We start from the raw sequence: 12,497 nt of genomic DNA, 5'->3' as shown, positions 1-12,497 counted from the left end.
TCAAAGGAGCATGAATGGCTACTCAATTCAGTTTCCTTTAGGAGTTTAACATATGATGCTATGCTGCTGCTTTCTCTTCAGTTGCCTATCCCGCTATTGGTGATGGCGGTGCAACTCGTGTTGCTTAAACGAATGCTGGTGAGTAAACAGGTTCCAGTTCAAATGCATCTGGCTAACTAGCCACCTTTCACGCTGCTCCTGTTACCACCTCTGCTTATATTGCTATTGAGAGTGCAGGTTCTAAATCAACAGATTCAACTGCAATTGCTGCTGACTTTATATTTGCTACTGATGCTGGGAATCCTGCTACTCAATCTGTAATGGGATCTCCTGCTCCCCGTGCTTCGGTCACACTCTATATGCGATTGGAAAAAGAAGTTGCTAGCATTGGGTATCGCCCTAGAATTGGAAGGGATACGGGGCAGGACCAATACTAAGAGAATACCTAAAACATATTTATTTACAGGAATCGCTAGAGAGAACTAAAAGCTACAAGATGACCGGGAATCGAACTATGAAATGAAAGTAAGGACCGATGCCCATCAATGGACCTTTCTAAGATTAGAAAAGCCTTACTAAAATAGATTCTTTGTACAGATCTGCTGAAAGAAGGCCTATATTGGCATTTTTCTCTCTCATACAAAAATCTTTCACTGGCTGTAACGGAGAATGCATGAAAAGGAGAAGGCGAAAGAAAGGTTTCCTCGTACCAAGGACAGGTAATGGCAATTAAACTCGGGCTTGCTATTGCTTATCAACTTCTTATGAAAGTGAACCAAGTGTAGTAGCGAACAGATCTTTCTCTTCCTATAAATGTGCAGCCTTATTATAAGATACCACTGGAATTGCAGTTGGTCAAGAAGTTCCTTGCTTCAGGAAAGAGAGAAAAGCTTCATTATTATCTTCCTTCTGTCACATTTGCCCTGAAAACAGCCTATTCTATACCAGCTTCTTCTATAGATGATATAACTGGAGCAGATTCAATAGCAAAGGATATTCACCCAGTAGCGGCAACTGCTTGAGCTGATACGCAACAAGACCAGAAAGACTGGTTACGCTTACACCAACAACGGATACTGGTTGACGGGATACGATAGCAGTGACACTTCTATTGATAGACATATAGACCTCTTATCGAGATTTATTCTACAAGGCCTCTCTTAAAGCTAAAAAAGAAGAGTTAACACGGTCGAAGTACCTAAGCCCAAAAGAATGAGTTAAAGCCGATGATTTCACAAAAGCCCTTCGATTTAAAAAGATCCTATTCTTTAGCGGTCTCAATGACAGCTAGATTTCTAAACAGTTACTCTTGCTAACTCCCAATTGAGGAAGTTTCATAGGATTTTGGGCATACTCTGCTTTTCCTTCGGCGAGGATACTGTAGTTCCAATCGTTTGAGGAAAGCCCGCTTTTTGGCATCAATGAAACTCTTTGATCTAGGAGAGAATGCCACTAGATCAAAGAGTGAATAAGGAAAAGATAGAAGACAGGATGTTACTACTGCTCTCCTACTGAAAGAACTGGATTGTACGAGTATCGATAAGTAGATTCGGGATGGGAATAGAGAATGCATTTTCTTTTTCTTTTAGCTATTGTTGTTAAGGTTAAGGCTGTGTGCATTCACTAGCCTAGTGGAAAGAGAGAGTGATCTCATCTCGCAAAAGAGCATAAGTCGAATTGCATAAGTGATCACTAAACCTTCGTCTGCTCGTTAGCGCAGTTTTTTGATTGCGCTTACTAATAGGGCTTTTTTCTTTCATCTTTCGGCTTGATCAGAATCGATTCTATGATTGAATAGCAGAAGTGCTACTTAGTAGTAGAAACTCAGAGAGACAGACAGAGAGGGGACTCCATCCTACCTGCTAACTCCTAGGATGAGAAGTAGGTCCCTTGTTTTTGGCAGGAATAGTTCCAGCCTTTGTTGCCCCTCGGTAGAGTGAGTCTACTTAGCGAACTGGCAGGACGCGGAGATCGATTGATCAATATGAATCTCGAGAGTGGATGGTTGACCGCCGCCCCCTTGTCCTGGAGGCTCTTTGGTCGAGGAGGGGCTTGCTATCGTAACCTTTTCTTCCGGTGTATGTGAAAAAGAGTGACGAACCCTTTTTTGTTCGGTCATAGGTTGGTGTCTAAAGAACGAGAGTCGGCTTTCTTAACTTAAGGGAGTTCTTCCTCAGTAGCTCAGTGGTAGAGCGGTCGGCTGTTAACTGAATGGTCGTAGGTTCAAATCCTACTTGGGGAGAATTTCTAGTTATCGCTTTTCTGACCTAGCAACCCATTACGTTAGAAGGCCTTCCCCTTAGTTTCTAAACTAGCAGAATCGTGGGACATCAAAAGTGGGAAGTTGATTGTTGGTTTTTATTCCTCACTCTCGGTGAACTTGGTTCGTTCAATTCTTAGGGAGAAGAAGGATCCACTGGGAATGAATGGGAAGATTGGAGTAGTATCTTCATTAACCGGAAGGAATTTATCTCCACTAGCGTCATTCGAAGAACGAACAAAAAAGGGGTTATTGTTTAGGTAGGATAGATGGATGTAGTCTAATGGCTAAAGCTCTGCCAGCTTCTTGTAGACTGAACTCTCTTCTCTTTAGGCTCCGAGTGGTTTTTGGGTAGGATGGTAGAATTGTTCTTCACCACTAGTGGCAATGAAGTTCTTAGTAATTAACAAGGGTATCGGAAGATCACCACTCATTTCATTCATTCAGTGCCTGCGGTGAGGCGCAACCCACAACAAACAAAGGGGGAAAGCTTGCTTGCTGTAGCCCTATTTTAGTAGACTAGGCTTGGTAAGCTAAGCTATTTAAGTAGGCTCGAGAAGGGTAGGCTTGGAGCTTCGCTCAGCAGAAGAGCCTTACTTTAGATTATATTAGTAAAGCGCTAGCGCCCAACCTATGGGCTTTGAAGGGATAGAGGAAGGGAAGAAAACAAAGATGGTTACTCCTTTTAGTTTAGGAACATGGCTCGTTCATTCACTTGCTCATGAACTCGCTACTTCGCCAGAAGCGATTAGGGGGGCTGGGGAAGGCCGACGACTACATGAGGGGGAAGCTGTCGTAGAAGCTTTGCCTCTTGCTTTACAGAGATTGTTATGAACTGACTAAATGACTAGATTCTCTCGGAACGCTAGCTAAGCTAAAAAATAGTAAGAGTTCCCTTAGCACACAAGCACTAAGTAAGAAACCCACCTTTTGACAACCTTACTAATAGAAAGGGGAAAGATGCGCTCAAGCATGCGAAGAAAGCTCAAAGAGCTTCCCTTATATTATAGAAAGGTTTGTAGAAAGGGGCTTCTTCCAATATCCCAACAAAGTAGGGGCTTCAAAGCTTATAGTTTAGGGGTGCGCAGGTTTGGAACCCTATACAAGAGGCTAGCGTGCAATGGCTTTCTCTGATAGGGGCTCGCTTCTTCAAGCGGAGCTTGCTGCTTTTCATTTTGATAGGAGTAGGTAGGTGCTTGTTGCTCGCTTGCTGTCTACTAAACGAGCCTTCACTGCCCGCCCGGCCCCTATCTTTAATCTTAAGTAAAGTGAAGTCAAATCAATGAAGTGAACAGCCCAACCTCTTTGTTTTTTGCTTTGCCGGGAAGCTTCTACTTGTTGAAGCAAAGCTTCCCCAAAAATCAATAAATAGACTTGCTACTCTTTGATAGCAAGTTATAGTATAGGAAAAAGCTTCTCTTTGATAGCGGTCATAGGGAGGTTCAGAAAGGATCTGATCGTAGATAGAGACAACAACTAGTGCGGGGGTAGGGGCAGATGTAGCCAAGTGGATCAAGGCAGTGGATTGTGAATCCACCATGCGCGGGTTCAATTCCCGTCGTTCGCCCATCAATAAATGGACCATTTGTTATGCCTAGAAAGCATTTTTTCTGCAAGTCATCTCGAGGCTTTCAAATGCATCCAAGCCCGATTGAAACATAGAAACCATAGATTCACATCGCCTACTTGCGTCAGGCTAAAGCCCCCTTGGTTGCGGGTCAGGAAAAGACTTTCACCTCACCATCTCACTCTGAATCTGCAGAAGAGTATACCATATCGAACGAAGAAAAAGTAGATAGAAGAAATAGAAGCAAAGAAATAACAATAACCAAAGGTGGTGAAGGGGTATAGGGTTTTTAGGTTTGTTTCGAATTCGAATAGGTTTGTATCAAGGTACGTTTTCCCAAATGTTGATGGCTTGGAGTTCCCTATCTTTGAAGAGAAGGAGAGGTATGGGGATATAGTATATATAGAGTATAGTCCCTACTGTACGGTGCCCGAACACGATTTCTATCTTTCTTTTTGAATTTCATCCATAGAATGAACCAAGAACTGATAGAATTGTTGATGCCACCGCCCTGGAGTAGGAAAGAAGAGTGGAATTAATGATTTGAAAAAGAGGGCTAGGTCTAGCCAAGGATTGAGTCCTTTTTCTTGTGGATCTGCTACTCGACTCGTATTCTGTTACAGGTTTGCCTAGCGCTTCCATCGAAAGCTTATACCTGTTGACTTTGAAGAAAATTGCCATCCTCCTTTTAAATTAAAGCATCCCGTTCTTCTATTTCTGATTCATATGCATCTCAAGCCTTAGAGGAAGGGCCAAGCAAGGGTTAACATTGTGTAGTCGGGAATAGAGTTGCCGGTAACCTTTGGCTAATAGCTAGCCAAAGACAAGAGGCAATAAAGCAGAGCTAGCGAAGGGAGACCAAAAGCAGGAGCTTTTTAAGCGCGCTCTGAAACAAAGGAGACAGATACGTGAATGAAGTGAGATCTTGGAACAAGGGCAGTGGTTGGGTCTAGGAGAAAATGGAAGGAAAGTGGCTTGGGAATGAAACAACATAGGCAGTCCCTCATGAGTGCGGCACGCATCATTACCTTTCGCAGCAGTGCCTGACCAGTCCTTTCTCCTCTATAGGAAAAAGAGGTTTTGACCGCCTTACCCGTCATTGAAACACAAGCTGGAGACGTATCGGCCTATATTCCCACCAATGTGATCCCCATTACTGATGGACAAATCTGTTCGGAAACAGAGCTCTTTTATTGCGGAATTAGACCCGCTATTAACGTTGGCTAGTACCTATTTTGATGCTCTAGTAAAAGAGATAGAATCTCTGAATGGCCCTTTTGTTTTGCATTCAGAGATTAAATGATTAAAGATTTTCTTCACCCTCTTTTCTAAGTACGTGGGCCACCGCATATCTAACCGAAGCTATTGCATTGTTTGCCCTAATGATGGCCTTTTTGATCTTCTGATAAAAGAAAAAAGTTTCTTTTCTTTTATGGTGGGGCGGCCCCCACCATAAAGACTTAACAAAAATCAAATCAATTTCAAAAGCCCATGGGAAAGGGAATGGTAGAGCTATCGCGCGCGGGGAAAGTGTATGCATTTATGGTACTGGTAGTACTGGACAAGCTCTCAGGGAATAATCTCTTTCTTATTTCTTCCTTTTTTCCCATGACGACTAGGAACGGGCAAATCACAAATTTCACTTCAAATTCCGGACCTCAACATCCTGCTGCTCATGGTGTTTCACGATCAGTATTAGAAATGAACGGAGAAGTGGTGGAACGTGCGGAACCACATATTGCATCACTCCAGTGTGGCATAAAGCCGCTGACGCCGAGTCGGCTCCTATGCCGCTAGCTATGCCCTGCTTGGTCCCCCGGCACGGTGGAGGTTCTGTAGCGCGTCATGAGCACCGGGCTAAGGGGCGGTTGAGCAACTCAAGCGAACCGCCCTACCTTACTACAACATAAGGATAGAAGGGAGAAGGTTGTGAAGGTGGCCTCGTTATCTACACCTCCGGTCAGATGAATGGAGGACCGACCGACCCGGGTTTTCATGAGCGTTGGCGGGTCCTGGAGTGCCTGTCAAGGGCGCTAGCGCATACCCCGGGGTGATCATCACCACCTGCACCTCACATCTCGGCACAGTGGAACGTGTAACCCCCTGCTGTCTCATTCAACTACATTTGTTCCTGTAATCCATAGCCTAACAGAATGCAGCAGTGAGGGACAACCCACCCATACAGCCAGCGGGGAGGATGGCACTACTGGCAAAGACCGTCCGGCAAAATGCCGCAGGCGCGAAGCGTGGTAGGCCTGCGCCGGGGGAGCATAGCATAGGTAGGAAAGGGAGCCTGGACGGTGGAAGAGCCAGGGGAGGCCGGGTCATTTGACAGAAATGGAAGGCTTTTCCCCTATTAGAGAAGGCCATCTTCAGTAAAGGGGAAGTGCATTAATTCTTGGAAAAAGAGGGAACGAGTGGAGTATACGAAACGAGCCAAGCTTAAAGAGAGATAGGGGCGAGCCTATATAAAAAATGAAATAAAGTGAATTCAATGAATAGATAATAGATAGAGTCAACGGTACGACAGACAGCGCTGCCTACACGCGAATTAGCTTTCGAGGTCGAGTAGTCTCAATTTCACTACAAGATTTGCAAATGAATGCTGGGCTGGGCCACCTCGAATGGCATGAGACGCATGCGGGGAGACCCGCACGTACGGTTTTTAGGGGGATCTGGTCGAAAGACCGGCCGGCGCCCACCCGACTAAAAGGACTGAGAAATTAATAGAGTACAAAACTTATCTTCAAGCTTTACCTTATTCTGATCGTTCAGAGGGCGATCGCGGAGTCACTGAATGAAGTCCTCCGTTTCTTTTGGAGGTGCTGACCCGCAGCGAGGCAGAGATGACTAAGTGACATATGGAATATGGCGACGACAACAGTATGTCGTAGAAGGAGATAACTGGTGGAGCCAACGATTCGCTAAGACTAATGTATCTACAACTACATCCCCGAGCGGCAGTCAAACGGAGGCGTGAATGCAAGATGCCAGTAGAATGATCGGCCGGACAGAGGCTAGGGCTGCTTCCTTCCCACCGCGTCCTTCCTTGTGTGTTGGAGATATAAAGCGAGTGCACTGGAAAAGAACAGGAACTGGGTCGATTTATTCTATGGCGAAGCATCCGAAGCATTACTGCACACTCACACGATCTTTGCCGAGAGATAGGAGCATTCGGTGGAACCGGTGAACTACACTTACTTCTGGATAGATGTGTGGGACAGAGGGCTCGTGGTACCAGCTGCCCACCCTTCCTCCTCTGCTTTGAGAACCGTGTGAACGGAGAGTGGGCAGAAGGGAAGGAGGTCCTCATACGGAGTCGCATACTTACTTGAGCAGTGTGGAAGCCCTATCAGATAAGGGGAATGGGTTGAGTAAACTCCCCTGGGGCCGGAAAAATAACAGACGAAGCTTTACTTAGATAGGGCTTTGATTTGATTGGTATTGATTTATTCTTAGTGATTGGAAAGGAGGGCGCCTGGGTATGTTATACAAAGGGAAGGCAGAGGTAGTACTTCGAATGGCGAAATGAAGGGCGCCGAAGGCGCCAGTGATTCTCTGAGCTGGTCTGGATTTTCAATGCCTTAGGAAACTGGTCGAGATAGATGACAGCACCTTTGTCCTCTCTTCCTTACCGGGAAGGCAATATTCTCTTATGGCCTTCACCTCCCGCCCGGCCCGAAAATAGAACCCAGTCCCCCTTCTGATCCATTCATTTCTGCAAGCAGGGGGGATCCAAAGCAATGCCCCCTTCTATTACATAACCTAAAAAAGCTATAAGCAAAGTACTAAAGGTGTGCTCCGCCCGGTGACTAAGAAAGAAATTGGTTTGCGCTTTTTTTGAAGTGATGAGGTCGTAAAGAGGGAAGTAGGGCTCCTATTGAAACGCTTTCCCTCTCTCCGCGACCAGCTTTTAATACTAGTTGTTACGTTACGCTGCCATTTTTCCAATATCATTGAATAGCATGGCCTGGGGCTAAGGTAACTCAAGTGGGAGAGCCGTGTTATGGGTGACCTTATTGCACGGTTCAGAGAGCACTTGTGTATGTGATGCAAGTGAACGTGTACGAAAAAGCTGTATCTAGGGTGAGTTCTTCGTTCCATCATCGACCCTATCTATATTTCTACGATGGCCCAAGAACACACTCATTCTTCAACCGTAGAGAGACTTTTGAATTGCGAGGTACCATTACGAGCTCAATATATACGAGTGTTATTCCGTGAAATAACTCAAATTTCAAATCATTCACTTGCTTTAACTACTCATGCTATGGATGTGGGAGCATCAACTCCGTCCCTGTGGGCTTTTGAGGAGCGGGAGAAATTGTTGGAATTCTATGAAAGAGTCTCGAGAGCTAGGATGCATGCCAGTTTCATACGACCAGGTGGAGTGGCACAAGATCTGCCTCTTGGCTTATGTCGAGATATTGATTCCTTCACACAATAATTTGCTTCTCGTATCGACGAATTAGAAGAGATGTCAACCGGCAACCGTATCTGGAAACAACAATTAGTGGATATTGGTACTGTCACTGCACAGCAAGCAAAGGATTGGGGATTCAGTGGTGTAATGTTAAGAGGTCGTGCGATATGAAGACATTGATAGCAATATGGGGGGAGTTCCCATCAGGCAACAACGGTTTTGCCTGACCCTACTTAAGCATGCATATTATGTCAGTGAAGACTTGGTGTGAAGCCTTGGAGCTTATGTTATAAGAGCAAAAGGCCCGGGGCTAGGGTGAGCTGAGGGGGGACAGCGTAAGTGAGCGAATGTGTGTAAGCCCAGTTAAACATGACTGTTCTAGGTGGGGCGGGCCACCCACCTTCGAATGGTGTTGGTCCTACGGACCGTGAACGGATTCGCCTCTGGCCTCTGGGCACATCGGAACCGCATGAGTTCACCGGGGTGGAGCACGGTCCTCCAAAATCAGCATAGGTTAGGTGCTATTGATGGAACATGGTAAGCCTATCTTTCTCCATATGGAAGTGCTGCGGGCACATAGAGATGTGGGTAGAGGAAGCCTCAAAAAACGAAGGCCGAGCTGTAGGTCACGTGACCTGCATCGAGTTGGTGGCTGATTGGGCTTTTTCCTTGATCAAAGCAGATCAGCTCGCCTTCTTGTTATCCAAAAGTAGGTCGAATCGGGCGGGCGGCTTTATCTGATCAAGCGAATGAAATAGGTAGCCGGGTTCTCTTTCTACAACCCTTTTGATATGATAGGCCCGGCCACCTTCCCCCTATCCTTTATGTTTAGGAGCGGGATCCGCCCAAGAACGACCAGTCCTATAGTGGTACGGAAGGTACGGACTCCGCGAACGTCCTGCGCCCCCTTGACTAATAAAGGAAAGAAAGCCTCAACCAGAACCACATTCCTTTTGTGTGCGGATGTAGCTAAATGTCTGACCCTATTGGTCATAGTTCCCTGCTGTTGCGGCCAGTGCTTGTTTGCGCGCGCGTGAACCAACCCAACAAACTAGGAAAGGATGCCTCTCGGGGCATCTGAGAATGATTCGAGCCGTATGAAGGGAAACTCTCACGTACAGTATTTTTTTTGGGGGGGAGGAGCCCGACAGGGTCCCCCCACTGACTTGGCCCGGGCCTAAGTGAAAGTGAAGTGGTGGGCCTACCCATCCCAACCAGGGGTATGCTGGGATTCGCGAAGAGCAGCACCTTATGATGTTCATGACCAATCGGATCCTGACGTACCTGTAGGTACCAGAGGAGATCGCTATGATCGTTACTGTATCCGTATTAAAGAGATGCGACAAAGTGTTCGGATCATTGTGCAATGTCCTAATCAAATGCCTAGTGGCATGATCAAAGCTGATGATCGTAAGTTATGTCCTCCATCACGATGTCGAATGAAACTATCCATGGAATCGTATGCTGTGTGAAACGTAGATCATCGCAGTTCTTAACCGAGACTCAAGTTAAGCTCCGTCTCGGAACCTTGTGGGGTTAGGAGTAAAGCATCCCGAGGTTGGCGCATCTCGTTGGGCGTGGAGAAGCATTGGGAACCCCAATTTCTTTCTTCAGAGCTGTTTCTTTTCCCGTCCCCACGCCCCAACATAGCGCTTCGCTTCCAGTTCTTCGGAAGAATCAACTGACTTCTCCCTTCTTCATTGATCTGGGGGAAAAGGAACCGTCTACCAGTTGGGAAGTTAGACATCAAGTAAGTGGCTTGATGAGGATAACTAAGCTGACATGCCGGAATTGGCTGCTGGCACAACTGGGTGGTGCCTTACCACACCGCAGGCGAACGCACGGTAGCGTTTGTGGTGGTGCTTCAGGATTCCAATGTACTGCGTCCAAGATCTGAACGAGCTTGCCGGTGGACCACTGCCGTCCCATTCTTGAGTGAGCTGGAGTGCAGCCATCTTATCCACTAAACTAGCTAGAAGCTATCGCTTCGAGTCGAAGCACTAAAAGAAAAGGACCGGGAAACGCAGCGGCATAGGAACCACGGGACCCCTTGCTAGTAAAGGGAAAATGGAAGTGCGCTCCCACGCACCAGCTGAAAAAGCCCTAAACCTAGTAATCAATAACACTCCGATCCCTAGCAAGCAAGAAAATGGGGCAAGAAAGCCATTGCTTGTTCCTCTCGCTTCGCCTTTATCTGATAGGGGCTACCCATTACGTTAGAAGGCCCTTGCTTGTTTAGTACAAGCACTAAGTAAGCCCTAAAGGCCATAATAATAAGGTAAACTTCATAGCTCCAACCTAGACAAGGCATTTTTTTTCCCTTTTTTTAGATTGGGTTGTTGGGTATGGGATCCTCGTAGTAGGCTGGACCAACATCCAGCCGAGAGAGGGCAGCCTTTAGAAGCGGGAAACCAAGAGAACACTTTGCGTTTTCTTATCTTCTTCCCGCCCTAGGAGTAGCACAAAAAGAGGGATTAGCATTATTGACCCAATGATAAACCACTAAAACCTTCCTCATTGGGGCTCCGTGTACTGGGAAAACGCTCTAGCGACGGGAAACCGGCCACTAGTTACAAAGCTCTAATAAGGTATCGAGAGGGCTATCACAGTCAGGTGCGAAGCAATTACCCCCTATTTGTAAAGTACCCCTCTTCCGATTTAGGGGGTTGAGGCGAGAAATGGCTTGATGAACCGTTCCATTCGCCACGCACCGGCCCTATTCACTTGCTTATCGTAGAGGCTGTAAGTACACAGTTTCCCACAACTATGAATAGTATAATGATAGTGGGGTTGAAACACAAGAGTGCTCGCCCTTTCTTTCAAAAAAAGTGGGCCACTTTTTCCGGAATGCAGTCCGGGATAACCGTGACCGTGTAATATATATATATAAATATATCTTCGATGCTGTCATTTCAAAATGTCCGCTTCAACCGTTGTTTCATCTCCCAAAAAGCAAAGTTGGCTTGACGAGCGCAGATGCGAGGAAGCGGGAGCAATCAAACCAAAAATCTCTTTCTTGTCCTTCGAGCAAAGAGAAGCGCTTTTGCTACTGAGAAAGCGAACGGTCAGCGTGAAGGTTCACGACTTAGCCGAGCGTTAGCGAAGCTAGATTCTCATAGCGAGGCGTTTCGAGTTAGCGAAGCGCTGTAGTAGGGCCGAAGCCCTATGTGCTAGAATGCTGAGTCAAGGACGCTCCGCCTTATCTATCTATAGAAGCAGTCAACTGAGTTCTAAACGAATTAGCTCCTTGGTAATGGCTCAATCTATAGATAGAAAGCCCTATAATGGGAAACTATCATGTTAGGTTTGGAGAGAGATGGGACCGGTTATATAATAAGGAGAGCAGATGCAAGCTTTTTCTTTCAATAGCCGGCCAAATGACTACAGGATCATCGGTCTACTCTACCTCAATTCATCATTTTGAACTTTATACAAAAGGTTTTTCCGTACCAGCTCCTTCTACCTATGCCGCAGTTGAAGCACCTAAAGGAGAATTTGGTGTCTTTCTGGTTAGTAATGGAAGCAATCGTCCCTACCGTCGTAAAATAAGAGCACCTGGCTCTGCCCATTTACAAGGACTCGATTCTATGTCCAAACATCACATGCCAACAGATGTGGTCACCATCATAGGTACTCAAGATATTGTGTCTGGAGAGGTGGATAGATAGGATTACTAGTTGTTCGATCAGGACCCTAACTTTATTGCTAGCCAAAAACCCATTTATACGCCTCCTTTTTTATTCTGCGGCTACTATAGTATAGATAGAGGCTCACTTCTCAGCTATAGCTACCCAACTCTAAGAATAGGTAGGTCCGAAATCAAAGGAGAGACAGGTGTAACCGCGCATCCTAGGGATGCTTACTCATTCTTAAAGAAGGTTCATCTAAATTTTCGAAAGAGTTTGAGTCTTTCTCAGGGCTTTTGTTCCCTGGGCAGAGGGGCCTCCTACTTAGACTCAACAAATCTAAATGTCCTCACTGAATTTTTCGGGTTGAGTTGCAAAATCCTTATATTGGACGTTTAGGCCAGAAAAGCGAGCCGGCTGGAAAGACTAGGGTTTTTGTAAAGGTCGATTCCATAAGGCAGGAGATCTTTGGTCCCATGCACGAATGGGCGGCTGTTGCCTACTTATTTATTGATGCTTCGGCCAAACAGCTCTCGAGCAGCAGGTACTACGCATTCCAGGCTCTGCCCCGTCCGTCCGATGCTCAGTCAATTTGAGAGAGTTTCAAATCCCAACCGGTGC

General features: G+C 46.1%; 1 protein-coding gene, 1 non-coding gene and 1 pseudogene across 2 annotated transcripts; 2 read left to right on the top strand and 1 right to left on the bottom strand.

Moving 5' to 3' along the window:
• The first annotated feature begins 2,170 nt into the window (after positions 1-2,170).
• TRNAN-GUU (transfer RNA asparagine (anticodon GUU)) lies at positions 2,171-2,242 on the top strand. The gene has a single exon. It is a non-coding gene; the product is annotated as a tRNA-Asn (tRNA).
• A 2,787-nt stretch (positions 2,243-5,029) lies between these two features.
• Positions 5,030-11,918, top strand: LOC129318883 (NADH dehydrogenase [ubiquinone] iron-sulfur protein 2-like). Its single transcript, XM_054963872.1, is given in 4 exon segments — positions 5,030-5,585; positions 7,939-8,410; positions 9,439-9,708; positions 11,656-11,918. Coding segments are annotated over 4 exon segments (1,272 nt in total). The 5' UTR covers positions 5,030-5,318.
• LOC129318884 (uncharacterized) lies at positions 6,586-7,977 on the bottom strand (annotated as a pseudogene).
• Positions 11,919-12,497: the final 579 nt, after the last annotated feature.

Source organism: Prosopis cineraria, unplaced genomic scaffold, assembly GCF_029017545.1.
Source record: "Prosopis cineraria cultivar Desert tree isolate PC_DT_omini unplaced genomic scaffold, ASM2901754v1 PC8, whole genome shotgun sequence".
Classification (NCBI taxonomy): Eukaryota; Viridiplantae; Streptophyta; class Magnoliopsida; order Fabales; family Fabaceae; genus Prosopis; species Prosopis cineraria.
The sequence above is the reverse complement of the archived record's forward strand: the minus strand, read 5'-3'. Positions and strand labels throughout refer to the sequence as shown.